Here is a 24,710-nt window from a genome sequence, read left to right on the forward strand (position 1 = left end):
GTCTAGAAAGAAGAGCCAATATGATTAGATATATCTATAATATAAATAAAAAAGGATAGACTGTTTAGATAAGCTATAAAAACAACTAGCAATTATGAAGATCAGATGTTTTCTGCAAGAGAGAGATAACTTCAATCACATAGACATTCAGGAAACATGTATAAGAGTTGAAGTGAACACAATTTGTGGATCAAATGATCAGTGGTTATCAAATAGAAATACTGTAAAGCTCAATATAAAAACTCACAGCAAAGTTGTTTAGGTTAAGACATGATAACAAACAACTATCTGAAGAGAGCTGATGATTCTATAACACAGAATATGGATACAAAAATTTTGATTGATACAATCATTAAAAACAGAATATTGCAGCAGATTCAGTACTCTGTTACTCTCTCTCTCACACACACACATACACACAATACAATACACACACAATACAATATATATATATCTTAATATATAAAAATATATATGAAGTAAATAATGATTGTAAAGCAGTTTTAGAAGCTTATCATCAAACTTTACCAAATTGCAGACTACTTCCCATCACTGGAATTGGACACATGTTGGCGAGTCATCATCATTTAATATCCACTTATCCATGCTGATACATCATAATATTACAGTATATACAGACAGAAAATTCTGCAAATTTGCAAAGTTGATGGAAAACTTCCTAAATTGTTCAATAGCCCCATCCACCTTACACACTATAGGTGTAGTTTAATATTCAATTTAAAAAAAAAATCAATACACTTTTGAGATATCCAACAATTTATCATTTCAAAATGTAAAACATTTTATGTGATATTTTAAATTCCAAAAGCCATAAATGTTACAAAATTGCAAATTAACCTACCAGCATTACAGGAATAACTGGTCATGTAACAGGACTTTTTGACTACTTGAACAAATATATTAGAAAGTAGAATAGGGATTTAGAATATATTTAAAATCATGTAAGCACATACCTATACACACACTGAATTCAGTTATATGTGCAGGTTAAGTTTTATGAGACTGACAATCCTAGCATTAATTCTTTTAATTCTCTTTTGAAAGGGTCTGGCAACAATTTCTTTTCTAAATTATAATCTAAAACATTTTTAAAAAAACCTTTTAAAGAATTAACATTGCTTTTAAACATTCCCTTATATCTCACAAATCAAATAATCATTGAGCACTTTTCTCTCCTTCTTATTAAGTTATGAGATACATTTTGCAATTGTTTAATTGTATTTAAAGCTTCAATGTGTGGTACAGTGGCAAAATTGGTTGAGAGTTGAGCAAAATACTTTCTAGTATTTAGTTATGTCACTTTATGCATTGGTTTTCAATTATTTTTTAGTGAGTTGATTTTCATACAAACCATTGAAATGAAACTGGAACAGAAGTTAGGCAGCTCGCCTAAATGCACAATACACTGGCATGAATAGCATTTGAATCAAATTTAGATGCGCATTAACCTTGCAATTATTTTACATATTATATAAGAGATTGGAATTTAGAAATAAAATATCAAATTTCATAGTTATGTTTGTTTTTGAAGATTTCATTTGAAATTTAAACAATTATAACTAATTTTCATTAAATAATTATTTGCTCAAACTAAATTTTGCAGTAAATTTTGATGGTTTGGGATTTAACTGCAATTGTCAAGTTAATCTGCAATAGATATACTACACAATAGCTTCTACTGTAAATAGTTAAATATATTATCAAACATATATATCATATAAATTGAGCATTTCTAACAGTCTTTTAATGAAAAGTATGTTAAAATTATTGTTGCATAAATTTTAAAAGTATTTAGAAAAAATTTTTGTATAGTTGACAAAACTGAAAAAAAATTGTATAATAGGCTATATTTTCAAATAAAAGAGTAAAAAAATATGCATTTTAAATTTATACATATTGTTATAGATCTTTTCATAAATTTCAAATTATTCACTCACAGTACAGTCAAATGAACATTACTTCTAATGTAGAAACATGTAGATCTATCATGTAAATCTATGATTAGTTGTCTATTAGAGTTGAATACATGGCTAAATTTTCATTTGTTTAGCAAAGTAAATACAAATGACTTCATACCTTTAGATTTTTGTTCTAAAAATATAATGCCTCAATGTATGTTACAACAGTCTTCTCTTCTTGGTTACTAATCTGCTTTAAATTAATCCATCAGAAGGAACCAGATATAAGCCTAAGGTCAGCTGAAACATGGTACAAACAAATTAAAGGAACAATGATGCTATGTTTAAAGAAAATAACTTACATTAATATTCATCAGAATGTTTCAGATCTAATACAGTTATAAATAATCATAAAGATATACATTCATATTTCTTTCCATTTCATTTTTAAAAAAACATTGCAGCATTAGATGCTTCCAGAAAAAATTTTTTAGATGTATGATAAAAACCTTTTGAAGCACAGTGGATTTAACCTCATGATAGAAACAAATCAAAGAATTATAAACCTATTCTTAATATTGGTAAAGTCATTTTCATTATGAAGTTTTGTTTACTGAAGAAAATAAGTGGATATTAAAGGATATTATGACATCTGGTTTACTGGCAATAAGACTGTAATCCTGTCCTGTTCTCTATGAAATTTGGAATATACCTGTAGACAAATATATATAATTACTCTTCAGTGATATCTAGTATAACTACTAGTGTATACTAATGTATTAATGTAGTATAACTACTAGTGTATACTAATGTATTATTGTAGTCCCAGTGACGGGACTAAGCAGTTGCTCAAACAATCACTAAAGCCAACTCAAATCGTTAAGAGGCTTCTACGTAGACACAGAAGCCACTAAGGGAGCATGTACATTGTTTCTTCATCTGTTAGAGTTAGCAACAAAATCTTCCTCAAAATTCAATTAGTAAAAATTTTAAAAATTTAATTATGTGTTGCTAAGAGGACAAGCAATTTGATTTCATAATCTATAAATTACAGAAATAGCTCCAATAAAGTACAAAGTTCTAGTGGTATTCAAATTAATACTAGGAGTATATTTCATACCACACAGGTTTTACAAGCTAGAAGAAATAGATATTTTCACTATATGGGTAGAAATAAAAAAGAATAATAATAAAAAAAAACATCAGAATTGTGATAACTATGATTTATATAGGAGGTGCCGGTGGCACGTAAAAGCACCCACTACACTCTTGGAGTGGTTGGCATTAGGAAGGGCATCCAGCTGTAGAAACTCTGCCAGATCAGATTGGAGCCTGGTGCAGCCTTCTGGCTTGCCAGTCCTCAGTCAAATCGTCCAACCCATGCTAGCATGGAAAGCGGACGTTAAACGATGATGATGATGACAACATTTGTAAATGTTTTATTTGTATGATGTTAAGTAAAGATCATAAAAAAATATTTAGTATGAAACTAATGGTCACCATTATCTAAAAAATATATGACCAACATCATTTTGCTAAGCAAGTAACTAAGATAATCATGTTAAATGCAGATGTGAAATAAATATACAAAAAGCTATCAATCAAGAAGATTATCATAATATATTTGCTATTGGGCTGATTACTGATAAAAAAATATTTGATTTAAAAACTAGATTGTACTATAAGGAATGGAAAAAAATTTTAGCCTAATACCTCTAAAACAAACTTAAGGCATTTTTCCATGTGTTATCAATTTAAATTTATTTTCCAGTTAATACATCTCTTTCGACTGAAGTTTTACCAGAATGTAAATATACTTCTTTTTTATGTCTTGAATCCCAAAATAATGATTTTGTTCAGAAAAAAATACATGACAGCAGAGATCCCTGTTTTGTTACCAAAAGGAAAACCTTTCTTTCACCCATTATGAATACAATATAAAATTCAAAGGCTAGAAATGTACTCTCAAGAACCATACAAATTGTTCATAATCATCAGTTGTTAAAAGCTCAAAATGAATATGACACACTCTCCACATAATATATGCAATTATTAATATTACTAACTGTATAAATGAATTTCTTCATTCACAATGAACATAAAACTGTCAATTGTGAAGCTATTATATATTGTTAGAAACTTATACTAATAACAAACCACTTATTCTTTAGTATATTTAACCTTCAGATTTTCATACCTAATCTCTTCCACAGCAACATTTAGTTGCAATTCAGTGACAGACTTCACAAGGTGAGCCAAGTGTTGGCACACAGAACCTCTCAAGAATCTGGTCCTGAAACTTTCTGATGGCTTTATTCTTCACTAAAATAGTTCATTATGAATATGGAACAAATGGTTCTACAACTGAGCTGGGTGGGACAAAAATTCAAATTGCATCCTATCAATTATATTTTGTACCTGTGTTACAACCAACCTCTTACCATTTTTATTACTTAATTAAAAAAAAAAATTAATAATATCATTTTGTTTTGTTTTAATAACAAATGACAAAGATGTTCCTATATCAATCCAATCCAATTTAAATGTGCTAAGAATATAACAAAACATGGGGTACAGACACTTAATTATTCTATGCATATAATTTAATTTATTATTTTCCGATGTACATTAAAAGTCAGGAGTTTAATATATATTAATTGTAAATTAAAATTTCCTAAAACATTTTAATAGAAATATTATCATTAATGGATCACTAACCAGATTTAAGTATTATCATACAATATTGAATATAGTGTTTTGTACAGGAGTGAATTGCCCAAATGAGCACAATTTTGTAATAAAAATGTAATTTTAGTTTTAGCAAAAGAACTAATGCCTTTTTAAGGAACAAAATAAAGACAGCAAAGTTTATAATTCTAAGTTTTTGGTAATCACCTTACCAACTATATCTTTTGTTGCTTTATGGTTTACTATAAAGAAAATTTAAATGAAAACAACAAGTGGTAATGTAATATGTGACAGGTGCGTTATTAAGAGAAAGTTTATTTTATAAAATATTGCTTTATTAAGAATACTGCTTTGTTTATATACATATGTATATACATATATTTATTTATTTTATTGACCATATACACTCAATGTACATGTTTTGTTTGTTCACTGGTTTTCTGAAGTATAGCACTTGAGGGATGACTCTCTCATCCCTAGTTCAATTCAGGCATGTGATATTGATAAGCCACAAAAATGGTGAAATACCATCACTCCTGAATTCGATCGGAGGCAAGTTGTCTCACCTGTCTATGACTTCCAGGAGTTTTAATAACAATGAGGAAGTCCTCCCCTAAGCACTATAGCGCACCGAAATGGCAAACAAACAAAACACATACATGGAGCATAGGCAGTCAATAATAATTTTCTCAACACTAACACTGTTTTCAATTTGTCATTGAGTATATATATATATATATATATATATATATATATATATAACAGTTGATATTGAAAACTGGCATCCATCAGAAATTAACTAATTGAAGTCAATACTTGATGGTTAAAATATTAAGGCTGTATTTACTTTTGCTTTAACTAATAAAAGAAGCCAGTTTAAAATATCTTAATCTCAAAAGTTTATACAAGAAACAGGAACTCATTGTAGTCAAGAGACCAAAAGAGAACTTCTATGTGACATTCAAGAGATATTGTCTTCAAATCAATCCTTTCCATCTCAAAAGAAATCATATAGTCCTAATTTCCTCTCTAAACTGATGGTAGATGGTTAATGCTTGGAACATTTTTGAAAAATACTGTTTATCAGAACCAAACAGGGGTTAAACAATGACAACATAAATATATCAACAAAAAGGATATATTATTGTTGAAGATCCTGTACAGAAGACATTTGACATATAGGAAAATATGCTAATTCACATTTCCACATTTTCTCATATTTCCAATGCACTATTCAAAAAATATCTAAATATGATTTCTTATGTTGTGAATTATTACAGTGGTAGAGGATAAAAAATGGCTATTTCTTTCATTCAAGTTTATCTTACTGTTTTTAAGGAAAAGAAAATCATTCTAGAAATCAATTTGAAGACTCAGTTACCAAGAACTATCAACCGAGTCATGGTGTTCATAACAATGCAATTTAAAACAAAAACAATTTGTGTTTATAATTTATTAATCAACATGAATTAAGTAGGGAAAAATTCTAACATGAAATTATCATTCTTTTATGCACAATGCATATTTTAGAAAAACAAATTTGCAAGGAATAATTTGATGTATTATATATTTTATTTAGTTTTAGTAAGAGCCATTCTACTTTGTCTGCACCTTATATCATAACTCATGCCCAAGCAATAGAGGTAGAGTGGTTGGAACTATGCAAACACTAAATTTTTTAACAACATGCCAATTGTCATAACAATAATGTAGATTAATAGAAAAAGTAAACAACAAAGCATTAAGATATCTAAAACCATGATCAATTTAGGCTTTATCTAAAGACAGCATATCTATTCTTCACTTATTGAAAAAATAAAAGTTCTATTAATTATTAAAGAAAAAGAGATTATTTATTTTAATATTACTGAAGGCTCTCAAAATTGGTATATGGTGAAATCTTCCTTGAAATAAATTTTCATGAGAGAGAGAGAGAGAAAGAGAGAGAGAAGCCTCACTGAGAAAAGACTTAGATTAGCAAGTATGATAAAACAATGGACATCTTAAGAACAATGCTTTTATACATAGATAAACAGAAATTTTAGATCAAAAATTCAAAAGTCAACATTCACCTAATTATAAGAAAATGTCATGAACATGTAAAGGGAAATTTTCTATCCAAGCCTTTAAATTCCTTTATTTTAATTTATTTGGCTGTGTTAACAGTTTTAACTACTCTCAAAACATTTTAAATGCAACTGCTTCATGTGCTTCATGTTTGCAATGGATAAAAAAAAAAAAAAGTAAATGTTCATCTAGGAAAATAGCATATCTATCTATAATGTAATGGGAAAATGATAGATAACAAAGTCCCTGAAACCTCAAAACAACACAGTACTTTGGATGTAATAATGCTATTTTGTAAAATAGAACATTTTTTAAAAAGCAACCCCTCTTTAATATTTCATCAACATTTGTTTAGCTTGCCAAACAATGTTCAATCAAATGTAATTGATTAATGTATAAGGCATCCCATTTATTCAGCTATTGTAAATTACTAGTATTTGAGTTTTATATTGTTATAATATCTTCATATAAATTATCTGTCAAAAAAATTCACAGAAAACCTTTGATATCTGACAAAAGGCTCCATAACTAAACAACAATTCTATTGATTGAGTAAATTCCAATGTTCTCATTATTATTATTATATACAACTTATTTCTTATACACAAACTGTTTAGCAATAAGATTTTAGAAGTCCAAATGACAAGCCATTAAACGGGATTTTTCTAGCTCTAATTATTTAACAGATTTTAAAATTTTATTAATATTTATTTTTTTTTTAATAGAGAATTCCAGTTATGCATTCTGTTTATTCTTTATATTAACAAAAGTATCCAGTATATGGACTATTAGCAACAGCTACCAAACTACTCATTTGTTTTAGAGATAGTTTTGATGATCAACTAGTCAATTATTTTAATTCTACTTTTAGATAGTTTCAAAGTAAGACAAATATTCAGTGCATGAGTAAGCTGAACTGTGAAGTAGAAGTATTTGATCAGAAGTCAAAACATACAGTAAGTCTAGATACTGCAAAGAAATTCATCTGGATGTGCTACCATTCCTGCTAATTAGTCTAATCATGAAGTAAAGTAGTGTGGTCAGGTAATACTACAGCACACACCTTAAAAGTTAAAATGAGTGCTTTTATAAAATTATCCTCCAGACCCTTTGCTTTTCTTCCTACATTCTAAATATGCAACAAAATTCTTGAAAATTCACAATGATTATGAAGTTAATTTTTGTTTTAGCTGAAGAACTATAAGCTTGTGCCTCTTCCTTGTATTGTGCCCTGGGGAAAACAATGTAAAATTAATTCTATATTATATATGACAATTTAATGCTGGCATCTGATTTTTACGTTGGGGCCAGTTTGAATCAGAATATTTTAAAAGTTGATCATGATACTTTTTGAAATGATAAAAGGAGGAAACAATGATAAATAGAAAATATAGGGATATTAATTTTTGAAAATATACATATACTTGCTTTTAGTTACAGAGAAGCCACTAAATTATGATAACTATTACCACCACCAAAAATGATCACACCCAGTCAAATATGCACAATTTCATATTTGAATAATAATCCTGAAAGCAATTCCACCATGCCATTATCATTTTATAAATCAATTAGAATAATCATCTTTATTTTCTAGCAAACCAAACAAAGAATACAACTAACATATAGTAAGGGAGTATATGTTCATTTTTCTCAAATAATGAATAAATGTATACAATTAACAATCTCAGATTTAATGGTGAACAATATCTTCATATAAATATACATCAATATGTATACACAGGTAATTTTATTTGAGTTTAAATCTCAGCTAAATTTTTTTTCCTTTTATTTGTTTGTCAAAAAGTAAAACTGATATATATTTACATTCAAAATAATTTATCTGAAATATTTTTTTATTTTTATATATTTGAGAAAAGTTTACATCATCAGAGCCTCCTATAGTAGTGTATTCCCAGTTTTGTGATATATATGAAAGAAACAGTATTTACTATAACATTTCTAAAGAAGTTAATGATTCTTATAGAGAGAAGACATGCCAATGTTGTTTTTAGCAGAAGATAATGAAAAAGAAACCATTAACATTTCTTTAAAAGAAAACAGTGGGTATTTGCAGCAGTAGAAGCAACCCTAAACTTATAAATTTTGTCAGCTATATAAGTATTAAGTGTTACCGAACGGTCTAATCCAAGAGACCAATGAAAGTAGTAAGATGCTGTTCCTGGAGGACCACCCATATGTTTCAAAAACTCCTGTAGGTAATATAGATGCAACAAAATATTTTTATAAAAATGTTAACAAAAATTTTCATAAAGTGAAAGTCTAACAAAAATCCACAGGAAAGAAAAACCTGAGAAAAATCTGGATAGAATGGAATATTATAAAATTAGGTTAAATAAAAAAAAATATTAAAGTATAAATAACAATACATTTCTGATATGCACCTGGTTTGATATTGACTGAAAGAAAAGTTTTAAATATTTATAGACAAAATTTATAAAAAATGTATTTTTAAAATAACAATTACAACATGATTTTTCATTTAAAACCAATCTGTGAGATCCATAACAGGAAGGATTGGGGTGATAATTGGTGCAGGTGAGAAATAAATGAAATAAGCTGGGTAACTAGCATAATATGTGAAAAAGAATATATAACAAAAGTGCTTGAAAATTTGGTTTAAGAGAAACTGCTTTAGCCTGATGTAATTATATATACTTGAATAGTAATTTTGAGAAATATATTGAAGTTGATATAACTAATTAAAGATTGGAATATTCTTTTCAAATACATTACTGATATGCCTGTTCTATGTTAGAAAACAAAACTGATTAATAAGTTTTAGATTTTGTTTTAATACTTGAAAAACTAAAGATAATTTTAAACACGAATAAACATAATAGCATTAATTTTTATATGTATAAACATTTTCATTTCCTAAACAGGAAAAAATTTCAGTGTCATGTCTAAATTTCAGAAATCCTGAAACCAATTCTGTCTATAAGGGTAATTTAATCGTATCTAAATTATTATGTAGATTTAACTAAACAATTCTTTTTAAATTAAGGAAAATAGATTTTTTTAAAATATGTATTTTTTAAAAATATGTATGTAATAAAAGTCGTAATTTTTTCTATTGTTTTCATTTTCTAAACTATTTTAAAAGCATTAATCATGTACCTATTTCATCAGAAGCCATAGATGTACATCAGTAGTTCCCAAATATATTTTACAATATAGAACAAATGAAAATATTTTGGCATACATAGTGCATAAAGTCAATGTAGTAAAACAGGATTTTTATTTTAGTCTAGTTTGAACTACAGAAAATGAATAAATATGAATTTTATTCAATAAATAAAACAGAGTCTTCATGATTCATCATGATTTTTAGATTGAGAATTTAGTTTGTATTTTCATATTTTAAAAATATAATTCCATTATTTTTGTAATGCATTTAACTACATTTCAAGACACAATAGTATGCCACAACACATTCATGAGAAACCTCTGATATACATTACTTTATCATTTTTTTTTTACGTTTTGTTATAAGCATGCAAGAAAAACTAAACTTCTTAAACATAAGATGGTTCACTGAACTGCTAAATATGGAAATAACAAGATGTTTGTGCACTCAACTTATGGGAATATATTCCATCCAATGGGATTGTTACAATTGTAGTTTCCAGAAGTTTGTTCCATTATAATCTTATATTACGGATGTTAAATGATAATATGCTGATTATATTATGTATTTTCTATCTATCTATCTAAGGAAAATAGAATGCACACACACACACATATACTGTCTATTTTGGCATGGTTTCAATAGCTGGATGCACTTCCTAATGCCAACCACTTTACAGAGTGTACTGCGTACTTTTAAGGTGGCATTGGCACAGGCACTTTTATGTGACACTGGTATATATTATCAAAGGAAAATAGATAATACACCCACACACATGTATGTATAGCAAGCTATGACAGTTCTTTTGGTCGCTACTATCAGGCACCAAACATGTGATCTAATGAGGGTTTGAAGTGAATAGTAACCACTCTCTTGACTTGAACTGTAATATATTTTACAATTTTACAAGCAGTTTACAATTCCAAAAGTGCAATTCCAGGCTTGATACACTTTTTCCCTTGTTAAAACTAATGCTTTATAAACAATAGTTCAAATATTACTTCCTAGTTACCAGCATAGCTTTCATCCTGTTTAAACTGGTCGTGCTAAGGTAATTTTCATTTGGTACAAACAGCAAGGTATTATCATTGTTTTCACAAATATTGGCCAGATAATCAATGAAAACTCAGAATAGGAGTAGGTCAAGTAGAGCCATATGGAACTGATGCAAATAAGATAATAACATGGCTGATGTAACAGTCTATACCAAAGAAGATAGAGACTCAATATGAAAATTGAAACCAGCTTAGGAATAAATAAAAAAAAAAGACATCACCATTTAATGTCTGTTTTCCATGCTGGCATGGGCTGGACTGTTTGACAAGAACTGACCAGCTGGGGAACTTCCAATTGTCTATATCAGCATGGTTTCTATTGCTGGATGCCCTTCCTAAATCAACCACTTCAGAGTATACTCGGTTGTTTTTTATGTGACACCGGCACAGCTGCTCTTTATGTGGCACTAACTTGGATGCTTTGTATGTGACACCAGCATGGGTACTTCGTATGTGACACTGGCACAGGTGCTTCGTATGTGACACTGGTACGGGTGCTTCATATGTGACACTGGCACAGGTGCTTTGTATGTGACACCAGCATGGGTGCTCCTTACATGACATTGGCACGAGTGCTTCATATGTGACACCAAAACGGGTGCTGCTTACATGACACTGGTATGGGTTCTTTTTACATGATACCAGCATGATGGCTTTTTTATGCCGCCATCACAAGGGCTTTTTATGTAACATTGGCATGAAGGCTTTTTATATGGCACTGGTACAAGGGCTTTTACGTGACGCTGGCACAAGTGCTATTAATGTGACACCAGCACCCGCAAGCCCTCAAGAGAAGGACTTTTTGGCTGAGAGAGGGATGTAGAGGATATGCCTGCATGTATGGATGGTCATAGTTTACTTAGCTTTATAGGTCTTCTCAAGCAAAGCAAACTGCAAGAAGTCTTATTCCCTTGTCATCTCTGTGAGGCCCAAAGTCTGAAGATCCTTCCTCACTACTTCATACCCCATCTTTCTGGTTCTACTCCTTCCATACATTCCTTTCACAATTAAAGATCAGCATTTCTTATGCAGCTGTCCTTAGCTAACTGATTCTCCTGAAGTTGCCTTATCAGGAAGAAAGCATCAGTAGTGCTTCTCTCTGGAACAAAACCAAACTGCATCTCATTCAGGCTCATGCTCTTCCTGATTAGTTGAGCTATAATCCTCATTGTAACTTTCATCACCTGGTCCAACAATTCGATACCTCTGTAATTATTTCTGTCTAAGGTGTCACCTTTACCTTTGTAGCAGTTGACTATAATGCCACTACACCAGTTATGGGGCATGATTCCCTCATGGATAACCTAATTATCTGTATGGGTGAATAGGATCCCACTCCACTAGATATTTTACACATCTTAGTGGCAATTCCTGAAGGACCAGGGGCTTTCCCTGCCTTCATTGCTTTATCTACCAAGCTACTGTCAATTCGGATAGCTGGTCTCTCTTTCGGATCCACATTAGGCAGATTCTCCTTTTCTCATGCATTCTCTACCTTTAGCAGCCTTGCCTAGTGGCATGTCCAAGCCCCTTTCTTTGCAGAAACACTAACTGTAAGTGTACCATCACTCATGCAAACACACTTCTCATACTGCCATTGACTAGAATGGTTGGTCCCTTTGCTAGGCTCACATTTGGAAGGCTTTCTTTCTCCCAAGTATTCCATGTTTAGAAGCCTTTCTTGTCTCTTTTCCAAATTACAAAGTACAAATGTACCATAGTCCATTTGTATACACTTTTCTCTTTCACAACGTCTCAATTTTCTCTCACACATTGTCTTGCAATCCAAAACACCTTAAGCCACTGGTCCTCATGTCACAGAACATTGGCAAACTTCTTCCTTTCTGCTTCTCCCCTCGCTAAATATGCTGGTCTCCTAGCTTCCCTTCTAGCTACCTAATACAGTTCTTACTATTACCACTTTTCCAGTCCTTCCAGGCCCTTTTCTTCACTCTAATGGCCCTGTTCGATCTCATGTTAGAGGGAACTTTGCACCAGCTATAAATTTGGTAAGTGACCCTCATTAACTTATCCTGTAGAAACCTCCAGTTGTCCTCTATGTTATATGTTTTTCTCACTCAAACTGTGATGACCCCAAACTTATTGGAGTCATATCCCTTGAAAATACATAAATATGTGTGTGTGTATCATTTAATATATACAGTATTTGAATGAGCTACTATTAGTTTCATGCTGTAAAAACATAAACTGGCAAGCTTAAATATTAACAAAACAGTAAATTATATATATGTGTGTGTGTATATATATATATATATATATATATATATATATATATATATATATATATATATATATATATAGAGAGAGAGAGAGAGAGAGAGAGAGAGAGATAGATAGATAGATAGATATATAGATAGATAGATAGGTAGATAGATAGATAGATAGATAGATAGATAGATAGATAGATGGATATATTCTTCACCTGTTGCAGTACCCCCACTAGACTTGCCTAATGAGGAGAATTGCTAGAAACCCAGCAAGGCAAAAACAAAACCTGTGAAAAGGATGGATGAACCTAGTATAGGTTCAACAATTATTGGCACTGAATTTCTTGCCCTGGCTTGTCTCTGGATAATATTAGTAGGGTTGAGAAGGTCTGTGATGTACATTGCAAGCCTTATTGGACTTAAAATTTTAGGCTTTGCAATCACTGGTGAAGCAGCTTTCTGATGCCTGGTCAAGTAGGAGGGCACCATAGCAAGCATGGAAGCCACAGGCATGAACCCAAATGAAGCTCACTGTGGGTGCAATAACTTCATGCACAAACTTCATGCACAGGCAATGCTGGCATTTTGCAAGGGCAATGGTCAGTGATGGTTTTCCTCAGTCATGAGTGGATAGCCATCATCATCATTATATGAATATATATATATCATCATTATCATCACTTAATGTCTGTTTTCCTTATTTATATATATACATACATACATACATACATACATACACACATATGTGTGTATACATATATATGTGAGGTGGTATCAAAAGGTTCCCAGACTAGTTATGTTTAATGGAAAATAACTTATTTACCTAAGTTTTAACATCACTTCCTTCAAAATAGTCACCTTGCACAGCAATACACTGGTCCCAGCATTCCTGCCACTTTTGGAATCTGGCCTGGAAATCATTTTCCATAAGCAAGTCAAGGACCTTTTGCAATTCACTTTTGATCTCAACAATGGTGTTAAAACAGTGACCTTTGAACTGCATTTTCATCTTGGGGAAGTCCACAGGTGCTAAATCTGGCAAATAACATGGGTACAGAGGTGATACCATGTTTTTGATGAGAAACTCACAAGCAAGGAGAGTTTGATGACAAGGTGCATTGTCATTGTGAAAAACCCATTTCTTTGTGCTCCACAGATCTGATTACTTTTGTCAAATGTCCTCCCTTAAATGCTTCAAAATGTCATCAATTGTCCTCCAACAATCCCAAGCTGATGAATTTTCTCCACATCTTAATGAGGTGGTGTGTGACACTCATGGCAAGTCTTCCAGATTGTTTGCCAAGTGGTTCTTCTGCTTTTGAAGTATCCATTTACTCTAAACATTACATACAACCCATTGCCTAGTTGCCGTAAGCTTGCCAAAGCATGCTTAATGTCTCTGTAGCAGACTACCCAAGTTTAACATAAAATTTCACATTGGCTCTTTGCTCCAACTTCCTGTCCATGACAAACATTGTAGACTACAGCATACACATGATCACAAAATACGAATTTCACAACAGTAATGTTACTCGGCACACTGTCTCACAAAGGTCACAGCTAGCTCTCACTGCACACACAACCATGTGCTACCATCTGTTGGCATGCTACAGAACTAGTATGGTAACTTTTTTATACTACCTTTTATATGTTTCAGCCCTAAGGCTGTGGCCATGCTGGGGCAATATATATATACATACATATATATATATACATACATACATATATATATATATATATATATATATATATATGCATGTGTGTGTGTGTGTGTGTGTGTGTAAATGTAGAAGAAATAAATTCAAGGAAAGCAGGTATGAGAGAAAGAACACCACAAAGACTGACAACAAACTGAAGGAGGACAGAATAGATCTTGACGCAGAAAGCAAGAGAAAGACAAGAAACAGACAATTGGGGATTATAATTTTTTTTACCATTACCTTGTGGGATAGGTTTCTTTTGCAGTGCATTTATAATTAGTTGATTGAATGTTTTCTACTGCAATGTCAATATGACTGGTTGGCATTGTTGAATTTTGAAAATCTTGATTCTGTCTCTTGGACTTCATACCATTGAGCATTTGTAAAGTTTGTTAAAATGTTTTTGCTTACTTCATTGTTGTGCAAGTTAGTATGCAAGTTAGTATGGTGGTCCAGAGAAAGTTGCAGAATTGTTTGCCAAGTGGTTATGGTAGCTTGACTCGGGGGTTGAGAAAGTGCTCTAGGAAGAATTGTCATGCAGAGGCTTGACAAGTAACAATTATCTGGTTCACATCATGTGGCCATTTGCTGTATAATATAATTGTGTATGTGTGTGTGTGTGTATGTGTGTACATATATAATATTTTGCATGAAAGTTATATGAATTTGTTCATAAGCTTGCTTATGTATATTATGTGTATATAGCATCAACACTGACAAGGTATCCACCCAAGAGTGATGAAGAACATTCAGCACATACCTTATTATAATAGATTATAGCAGAACTATGGCTTGATTAGTAGAGCTCTGAAAGTTTTTCTTTCTTTCTTTCGTTCTCTCTCTCTCTCTCACACACATGTGACTGAGGAAGGGAATTGGAGAGAAAGAAGAGAAAGATCAATGAGATCAAAGAGCAATGACATCAGAAGACATGAATGGGTGGGAGGAACAAAAGTATTATGGAATGAGGGTAAGGATATGTATAGGTGGTGAGGAAAAGGGGAGTTGTAAGCAAAAGCAGGTGAACAAAAGTAGAGATTCTGATGAGATAAAGTTGAGAGTAGATGAAGGGTCGCATTAGAGGTGGTTCAGAAGAAAAAGAACACTGGCTGGCAGCACAGCATGGTAAGTTAGAATATACTGAATGGGAGAGATGAGGGTGACTTAATGTCATCTCCTATGTATAGTTCTGCAGAAGGGCAAGTGGATAGTGTGATAAGGGTAGATCAATCAGTACAGGTAAGAGGATTGAAATTTACCTGGTGGAATTTTCAGTAGTGGAATTTACCTACAACTGTTAGAGACATAGATGAAAAGTGCATTAAAAAATAGGTAGATGAAAGGATGGATCAAAAATGAGGTAGGTTTAGCAGGGTTTAAATATTAAAACCTCTAAACACTACAGTTGAATTAGAGTATGTGTGGTTGTGAGGAGAATGGTTCAACTGCAGCACTATGTATCACCAATCGATACAGCTCTTTGACATATCTATGAAATACATCTTTCAGTTAGCCTTCAATTTATCCCATGTTTGCTTGGACTCCCTTTTCCAGGTCTTCCACTCAGTACTTATGCAGCAGTATTCCTCCATGCACATCACACACCCATACCAACATAACCTTCTCTCTTGTACACAACACCCAGTTTCTTTTTCAGTTCATTCGCACTCTGGTGTTCATGGACACTAATATTACATGCATACAAAGATGCATGCACATGCACTTATATACATATATACTCATAAATATATATGCACATATATACACACACACACATTTAAAAATACTTACACATACATATACACTACACAAACATCTAAATAAATGCACTTATATACAACTCACACACATGCATATGTACACACTTAAACACACATATACATATGTACACATATAAACACACACATGTGCGAAGGCGCATGGCTCAGTGGTTAGAGCATTGAGCTTACGATCGTGAGGTTGTGAGTTCGAATCCCGGACCGAGCTGCATGTTGTGTTCTTGAGCAAGACACTTTATTTCACATTGCTCCAGTTCACTCAGCTGTAGAAATGAGTTGCGACGTCACATGTGCCAAGATGTATCGGCCTTTGTCTTTCTCTTGGATAACACTGGTGGCATGGAGAGGGGAGGCCATCATGCATGGGCGACTGCTGGTCTTTCATAAACAACCTTGCCCAGACTTGTGCCTGGGTGGTAACTTTCTAGGTGCAATCCCATGGTCAGTCATGACCTAAGGGGGTCTCATCAATCACACACACATACATATGTACACATATAAACACACACATATATTCATACAGTGTATATATATTATACATACACACTCACACAGACACAATGTGCATACATACATGCACCCATCTACACACACACATACATAAACTGGACACATCAAATGATTGAGCTCTGTAGGGCCTTTTGCTACTAACAAATGTATGCATTCTACATAACTGATTTCTTATTTGAACTATGATCTTCCAAGATCATATATATAGACACAAACTCACACACGTGTGTGTGTGTGTGTGTGTGAACTGGTGTGTTATGTCCCCTTATTTTAGCAATGTAGCGTAGTTGTTGAATGTGTACTTAAATTTATAACATTGTCAAAATCCCTCTAAGTTGGTACCATAGCACAGCTGCAGCTGAATGACTGTAGCTATCTTAAGAATATAAGAAATACGCACAAATTGTTTTATGTTCAGGCTAAAATCAGATACACTTGACATCAATAAAAACAGTCTCACAGAATGCAGAAAGTAGAGAAAAACAGCAGGAAATGCACTAACAGTAAGGGAAACAACATATGGTAAAGATATGAAAATAATTGCACAAGAAAAAAAAAAAAAGATTTTAATATAAGCAAGCAACAGTTTGCATGAAATAAATAAACACAAGAAAGTAAAAGAGAGTAAAGAAACTAGAGCACAAGGCACACAAGCAGTAAGAAAAGAAAAAAGATCATGTGACATAACACTGTGTTGATAACTAATTAATATAGGAATATAAGTTGTAGAAGGAAGAGGTAATAGCCAGCTTACATGGCTATCCTGGTACACCCCAGCCCACTTGATGTATTCAGAATGATTAAGGGCCAAAGGTCGAGCTAGAACTCCTATATAGTGCTGGAATAAATAACATAGCAAGCATAGCTTAAGTCACACAGTTTACAGCAGTACCAACATATTTTACACATGGATTGCAACCAAAATAAAACAATAAAAAATTTCCAAAACTTATAGTTATTACTTTTCTTTTGTATTTAGTAATAAATGTAGTCATTTATATAAATATTTTCTATAAAATATGCATTGATTCTTACTTTGCATATAATTATTAATACAAAAATTAAATTTTGTTTGTGAAATTCCTTTCAAATAGCTTTCGTCATCATTAATCAATAGCCTTTTATTGCTGGTTGAAATATACCCCAAAATTACATTACAAAACAAAACAGGCATTATATAGATATATGTAAATCAATATGTATGAATATATATGTAAATTAATATGTATGAATATATCCATGTATATAAATATATTTATTTATATATATTATTTGTAGGATTCATTAGGGTTATTATATATATGTGCGTGCATTCCTAATGTATTTTTTAACATTATTATTACAGTTGTTATTATCGTTGTTACTATAACTATTAGTAGTATTTTGAACTGATTGAACCCCAAGCAAAATTTAGTTACATTCCATTAGAATCTGATTTCAAATTCTATGAACGATGACTTTAGATTTCCTCCTTCTAAAGTGAAAAAAAAATAAATACAAGTACTAGCACCAAATAAATGCTCATAATTATCAAAAGTAATGTAAGTTAATATTAGTATTAGTAGTGCTGGGAATAATGGCAATTGTTAATTAGCATGGACATGAATAAATAGCAATAATACTATTATCAGTAGTAATGTTATTAACTGAACTAATTAATAGTTTCTTTTTTATAAATTTTCTAAAACAATATGTGTTGACCTATACCAAATGTGTTTTAGAATTAAACTCTTTAAACAGGAGGTGTATTTAATTTTCACACAAATGATGGATTTTTTTACGTAAACTATCTGGTAGAAAATGGAAATTCTAAGAGAGGTACCATTTTATGTTGGGTGTAAAAACATGAATTGACAAATATATGGTGATATCTTAAATAAGGATGATGGAATGGAGCTTATGTTTTACAAAGCAAATTTTACATATCACCAATGAAGGAAGGGTGTGCTGAAAAATTATTCTAGTATAATCATCATCATCATCGTTTAACGTCCGCTTTCCATGCTAGCATGGGTTGGACGATTTGACTGAGGACTGGTGAAACCGGATGGCAACACCAGGCTCCAATCTAATTTGGCTGAGTTTCTACAGCTGGATGCCCTTCCTAACGCCAACCACTCAGAGAGTGTATAATAATTTATAATAATCAAGGGGATAATTCTTTATGCTATGAGTTATGTAATTTTGGTGCTGTAAGGACAAATAACCTTTGCAAACAGATTATTATAAAACAAACTATTGTTTGTCTTTAACATTTGTTTATTAACCAGAAAAATTACCCTTATACAAAGTCTCTTACAACCAACAAAGAATCCTCTACACGCTAGAAATAATAGCCAAGTCCCCAACTCCCATCTAATATTTTAGAAGTACAAGACAATATCAATAACACTACACAGCTGTTTGACCTGCTAGAAAGTGGCCAGATCTCCAACTCATACCACATCATTTAAAAAGAAATTGAGACCATGTCTACTCAGTTTTTATCTAGGGTTAAAGAATGACAAGTTCTCATAATTTTTTTACATTTCTTTCTATTTTTTATTCTCCCTCACTTTCTTATGAAGAAGGATAGCAATGCTAATATCAAATCCAAAAGCAATCATCAATATCAACATTATGAACATAATATTGATAATTAGAATTAAGTGAGCATGAGGATGATTATGTGCTTAGTCCAGTCAAATTTTAAATAAATTCATTTAACAAAATCAAATTCTGACTAAGTTTATACTGAATTTAATTTCTTATCATTCTTAGTTGAAAATTGTTATATTCTTCCAACCTTTCTAACATCAAATTTGGCGTTGTTGTGACATTGAGTAATATTCAACAAACTCAAATTATTTATGCCTATACAGCATTAAAAGCCATAATTCAACTATGAATATTATAAATTTTTACATTTTCTTGGCTCCTCTAGGCTCTTTAATTATATTTCTCCTATTATATTGTTTATTTTAATGGTATATTTGGATTAGACTATAAATATGAAGTATATAACAAAAGAGACATAAAAGTTTTTATAATATTATTTATATTAAATTTGAAATTTCCGTATATTCTTTAACCCATTAATAACCAATGCCCCATTTTTTGAGACATGTTTATTTACCAAATATAATTCATTACTGGTAATTACTCTAACAAAAAATATTGCATCTATTAATATTTGAATATTTGGTAAGGTTCAATGAGCTCTTACAAAAATACATATCTCCTCAACAATAATGGATATAATTTTCCTTTTGGAATAAAAGATTTTTTTTAAATGTGTTTTTTTTTTCACAAGAAACTACATAAAAAGAGCTATTTACTTATCATTATTGGAATCTTCCTATGACTTAATTACTTTCTACATTTTTCATTTCTTTCAAATATTAAAAACAATTTTATATAAAAAAAAAAAATCAATGCTTAAAAATATTTACACAAAAAAATTCGGAAACAATGATAACAAGAATCAATGCATATTCAAAACTAGCTGAGAATTAGGCAAGTAAAAAAAAAATACATTTTCTGTTTCACTGAATGCTAAAACCCCTTGAAGGTGCAAGATTCCTTTGAATCTAATTAACTGTTCTTCCTGATTTTGTTTTCATGCAAAAATATCTTATAACTCCATTATAAACAGCTGATGTTTGTTTTTATACTCTAAATTAAAAACAAAACAAATTAGATTTAATTTCCATAAGTAAACCTGTAATGCATTTTTTTAAAAAAAGGTTCTGTATTATTTAAAACTTTATGATTTAATTTTAATCAGTAAATGGTAAAATATGATTTGAGACATTTTCTGAATAACACCTGGAAAAAATATAATCCTTTATAGAATCATGCTACAATTACAGAATAGCCATTTAATGACGAGATACATGACAAAGTAAGTTTTTAGATTTAATAAAATATCTCAAAATAGAAGTTAAGAAATATTTTGAACTTGCAAATTAATTCACTGATAAATATTTACAATGAAAGTCGTTATTGAAGAGTATCAGAAATGAATATTGTTTTAATGAATATTGCTTTATATTCAAATCAAATTTGTACTGGGAATTTTAAACTACACCATACTTACTTGAACTTTGGATCGTATAGCACCCATGGCTGGAATCTGTGAAAAATAACCTGAAAAAAATTATAGCTATCAGTATAACTATCATCATTATCAAACCATTAACAAAATTTTCAAAAGTAAAAATGTTTGCTCAATATGCTTTATATATATTTTGTTGTGTTGGGGTGAGTCATACTGTCTTAATATATATATATATATATATATATATATATATATATATATATATATATATATATATATATATATATATATATATATATATATATATATATATGAAGATGAGGTTGTCCTTGTGCTCTTGTGCTGGTGACCAATTCCCCTGACAAGAGATCTTTTGGGACCCTCCTGTCCAGCATGCAATGTACATGACCAAGCCAGTGCAGATGAAAGGGTGAGTATACTGGGTATAGTACTGACCACATTTATATATATGTGCCAAACAGCCATTGAGCATGATGTGGTACTCTGACTTGTTGAATCTTGTTGAACCATCCAATCAGTGCCAGCATAGAAAATGGACATTAAATAGTAAAGATCATGGCATTGAAACACAGTTATTCCAACTTTGTGTGGTAAGTTGCTTGCTTACCAACCACATGGTTCCGGGTTCAATCCCACTGCGTGGCATCTTGGGCAAGTGTCTTCTACTATAGTCTCAGGCCAACCAAAGCCTTGTGAGTGGATTTGGTAGACGGAAACTGCAAGAAGCCCGTCGTATATATGTATACATATGTGTGTGTGTATGTTTGTGCATCTGTGTTTGTCCCCCCAACATTGCTTGACAACTGATGCTAGTGTGTTTACGTCCCCGTAACTTAGCGGTTCGGCAAAAGAGACTGATAGAATAAGTACTAGGCTTACAAAAAATAAGTCCTGGGGTTGCTTTGCTCGACTAAAGGCAGTGCTCCAGCATGGCTACAGTCAAATGACTGAAACAAGTAAAGAGTACTATTAAAAAAAAGGTTCAACAATTCTTAGACTTTTTTATATTCAACACTAACAGAGAAGTTAGCATAATTGTTTCACTTCAGGTAATGGGTAGTACTTTTAAAATTATCTCCTTGATATTTTGTCAACTATACACAATCCAAATCTTTGGTGGATCTGAAAACTTTAAAAACTTTGTTTATGTATCAATGATTGGAAAAGGCAAAGTGCTTTATAAATGCTAATTTGAAGATTTACAAGACGTTGTAGGAAAAAATTGAATGTAATTAAATCACCAAGCCATGACAGATTTAGAACTGAGTATAATTAAGGCTTCTAGAGGTAAAGTGCAAGGTGTCACTAACAATGTTAGTTTTTTTTTCCATTTACAATGCTGTATTTGGCTGAAAATTCAGAAGAATGAACTCAGTATACAATACCACAACGACAAAAAACTTCAGTTTAAAATTGTGTAATGTTTTTGCATTAGCATTCCTTTAGTCTGATAAAAATTCAAGGAGTCTTTAATGAACTGAAAGTCTTTTTATCTAAAGAAGCCAGAAAATTTACTGACTGACTCAAGGCCAAGAAAAGATTTGCATAAAGATGCAGTTGTTTGATTACAAACATTATTTCTACCAGATTTTTGTTAGTATATAATTGCATGTACCCTAAACAACATTGAAGTGTGACAGATGTGAAAAATTTAAGGGACACTCATGCTGGTGCATATCAAATTATAGAATTTCAAAAAGGGCTGAATCACACTGAAGGTGATAATAAATGTATTCCCTAGAACAAGATATGTCTCAGAGAAAAAAAGGCAGGTTTTCATTCAATGTCCCTCTGATACATATATTTTCATTTAAAAAGTAAATGTATTTTAATGTTTCTCAAATAGATTCACATTTGATAAATGTGCTTTAAATTTTTTTTTTTTCTGAATATTTTTGGGGTTTTCATATTTCAGGATTTCAACATCTGAATGATATTTTGGGGATTCTGATATTTCAGGATTTCAACATTTGGGATTGATAACCCACTTATACCACATTTATATGTATGTGTGTGAGCATGTGTTTATCTCTATTGTTGAGGTCCATATCTGCAATAACCAGTGGAAGTGCTGTAATTAATTATCTTTGTCAGAAGTTTTTGATCTTTTTATTAGTTAGCTAATCTGAATTGATATGTTGAATTTTAAAGAACATTAGAAAAGCAAGTGTTTTTGTAAAAACAAACGACACAAGTTTTTATAACATGGTTGTAAGGAAAATGTATGTTATATTACTTCAATGAAATGTAAGAAAATCAAAAGGATATGAAAATCTATTGTTCAAATTTGTCTGGCAATTTGGAACAGAATTCCTTTAAGGTAAATGACAATAAAGGAATTCTGTTCCAAATTGCCAGACAAATTTGAACAATAGATTTTCATATCCTTTTGATTTTCTTACATTTCATTGAAGTAATATAACATACATTTTCCTTACAACCATGTTATAAAAACCTGTGTCGTTTGTTTTTACAAAAACACTTGCTTTTCTAATGTTCTTTAAAATTCAACATATCAATTCAGATTAGCTAACTAATAAAAAGATCAAAAACTTCTGACAAAGATAATTAATTACAGCACTTCCACTGGTTATTGCAGATATCTTTAATCACAATTCTTTGTTTAATTTAACTAAAACAAACTAACCTAAAATACATTTTCCCCACATTACTGTGACATTTCAATACAATGATTTATACAAATATGTAAATTTTTGAGAACTGCCTACTTGTAAACATAAAGAAAAGAAAAAAAAAAAAAAAAAAAGATTATTGCCAAGATGTCTCACATGCGCAAATTTACAGTATGCCAGAATTAAATGAATTCTAATAACAGGTACATTATGGGTACCTCATTGAATTTCAATCAACGTGGTCATTTTCATTTATTCTTTAAACAATCAACCAAATTCTTTTGTAAGATATTTCAAATCTATAATATAAGGGTTTATAACAAAGATTAAGGAGATGTAATAGATGAATTACTCAAAATATGTAAAAATATAATTAAGTTTGAAAACATCAAGTAAGGTTACCTCGATTACTACAGGCCATCCAACGAATAGCAGACGTAGGATTTGCAGTAGGACCTACTGCATAAGTGAAAACTCTCACCTGTAATAAAAAGAAATGTTATTACAACCAGGAATTGAACATAAATTATGTTAATATAGTCACAATTGTATTGGATTTAGTAAAAACGAACATAGTTGAAACAATGGACAGTTCACAACTAAAACTTACTTCATCAGAGGTGGCAGAAAGGAAAAGTATAGTCAATCTGTCAGTCTATTCTTACAAACTCATTTCTCTACTTCATATTTTATGATTATGATTTTAATAAGCTTTTCTATAGATAAAATTAAAACTACATATGTATGTGTGTGTGTGTATATATATATATATATATATATATATATATACACACACACACATATATAACATAGTCATCATCATCCTTTAACGTTCATTTTCCATACTGGCACAGGTTGGACAGTTTGACCAGACCTGGCAAGCCAGAGAGCTGCACCAGGTTCCAGGCTGATTTGGCTTGG

The 24,710-nt window shown here is 31.1% G+C and overlaps 1 protein-coding gene across 14 annotated transcripts in view; it reads right to left on the reverse strand.

Moving 5' to 3' along the window:
- LOC106868291 (voltage-dependent calcium channel subunit alpha-2/delta-2) overlaps positions 1-24,710 on the reverse strand; it is a 222,500-nt gene that overhangs the window by 67,255 nt on the left and 130,535 nt on the right. For 7 of the 14 annotated variants that reach the window (XR_016242737.1, XR_016242740.1, XR_016242734.1 and 4 more), the window contains 2 exons: positions 24,192-24,270; positions 21,175-21,224 (listed from right to left, as the gene is read on the reverse strand). Coding sequence is in view for 8 of the 14 variants with exons in the window: in XM_052969103.2 (XP_052825063.1) it covers positions 21,175-21,224; positions 24,192-24,270 (129 nt within the window). In the remaining 6 variants the exon portion in view is untranslated. Of the gene's footprint in view, positions 1-8,809; positions 8,888-17,850; positions 17,935-21,174; positions 21,225-24,191; positions 24,271-24,710 lie in introns of all 14 variants that reach the window. The other 7 variants (XR_016242738.1, XR_016242733.1, XM_052969104.2 and 4 more) reach the window with 2 other exon arrangements.

This window comes from Octopus bimaculoides, chromosome 1 (assembly GCF_046866305.1).
Source record: "Octopus bimaculoides isolate indiv1 chromosome 1, ASM4686630v1, whole genome shotgun sequence".
NCBI lineage: Eukaryota > Metazoa > Mollusca > Cephalopoda > Octopoda > Octopodidae > Octopus > Octopus bimaculoides.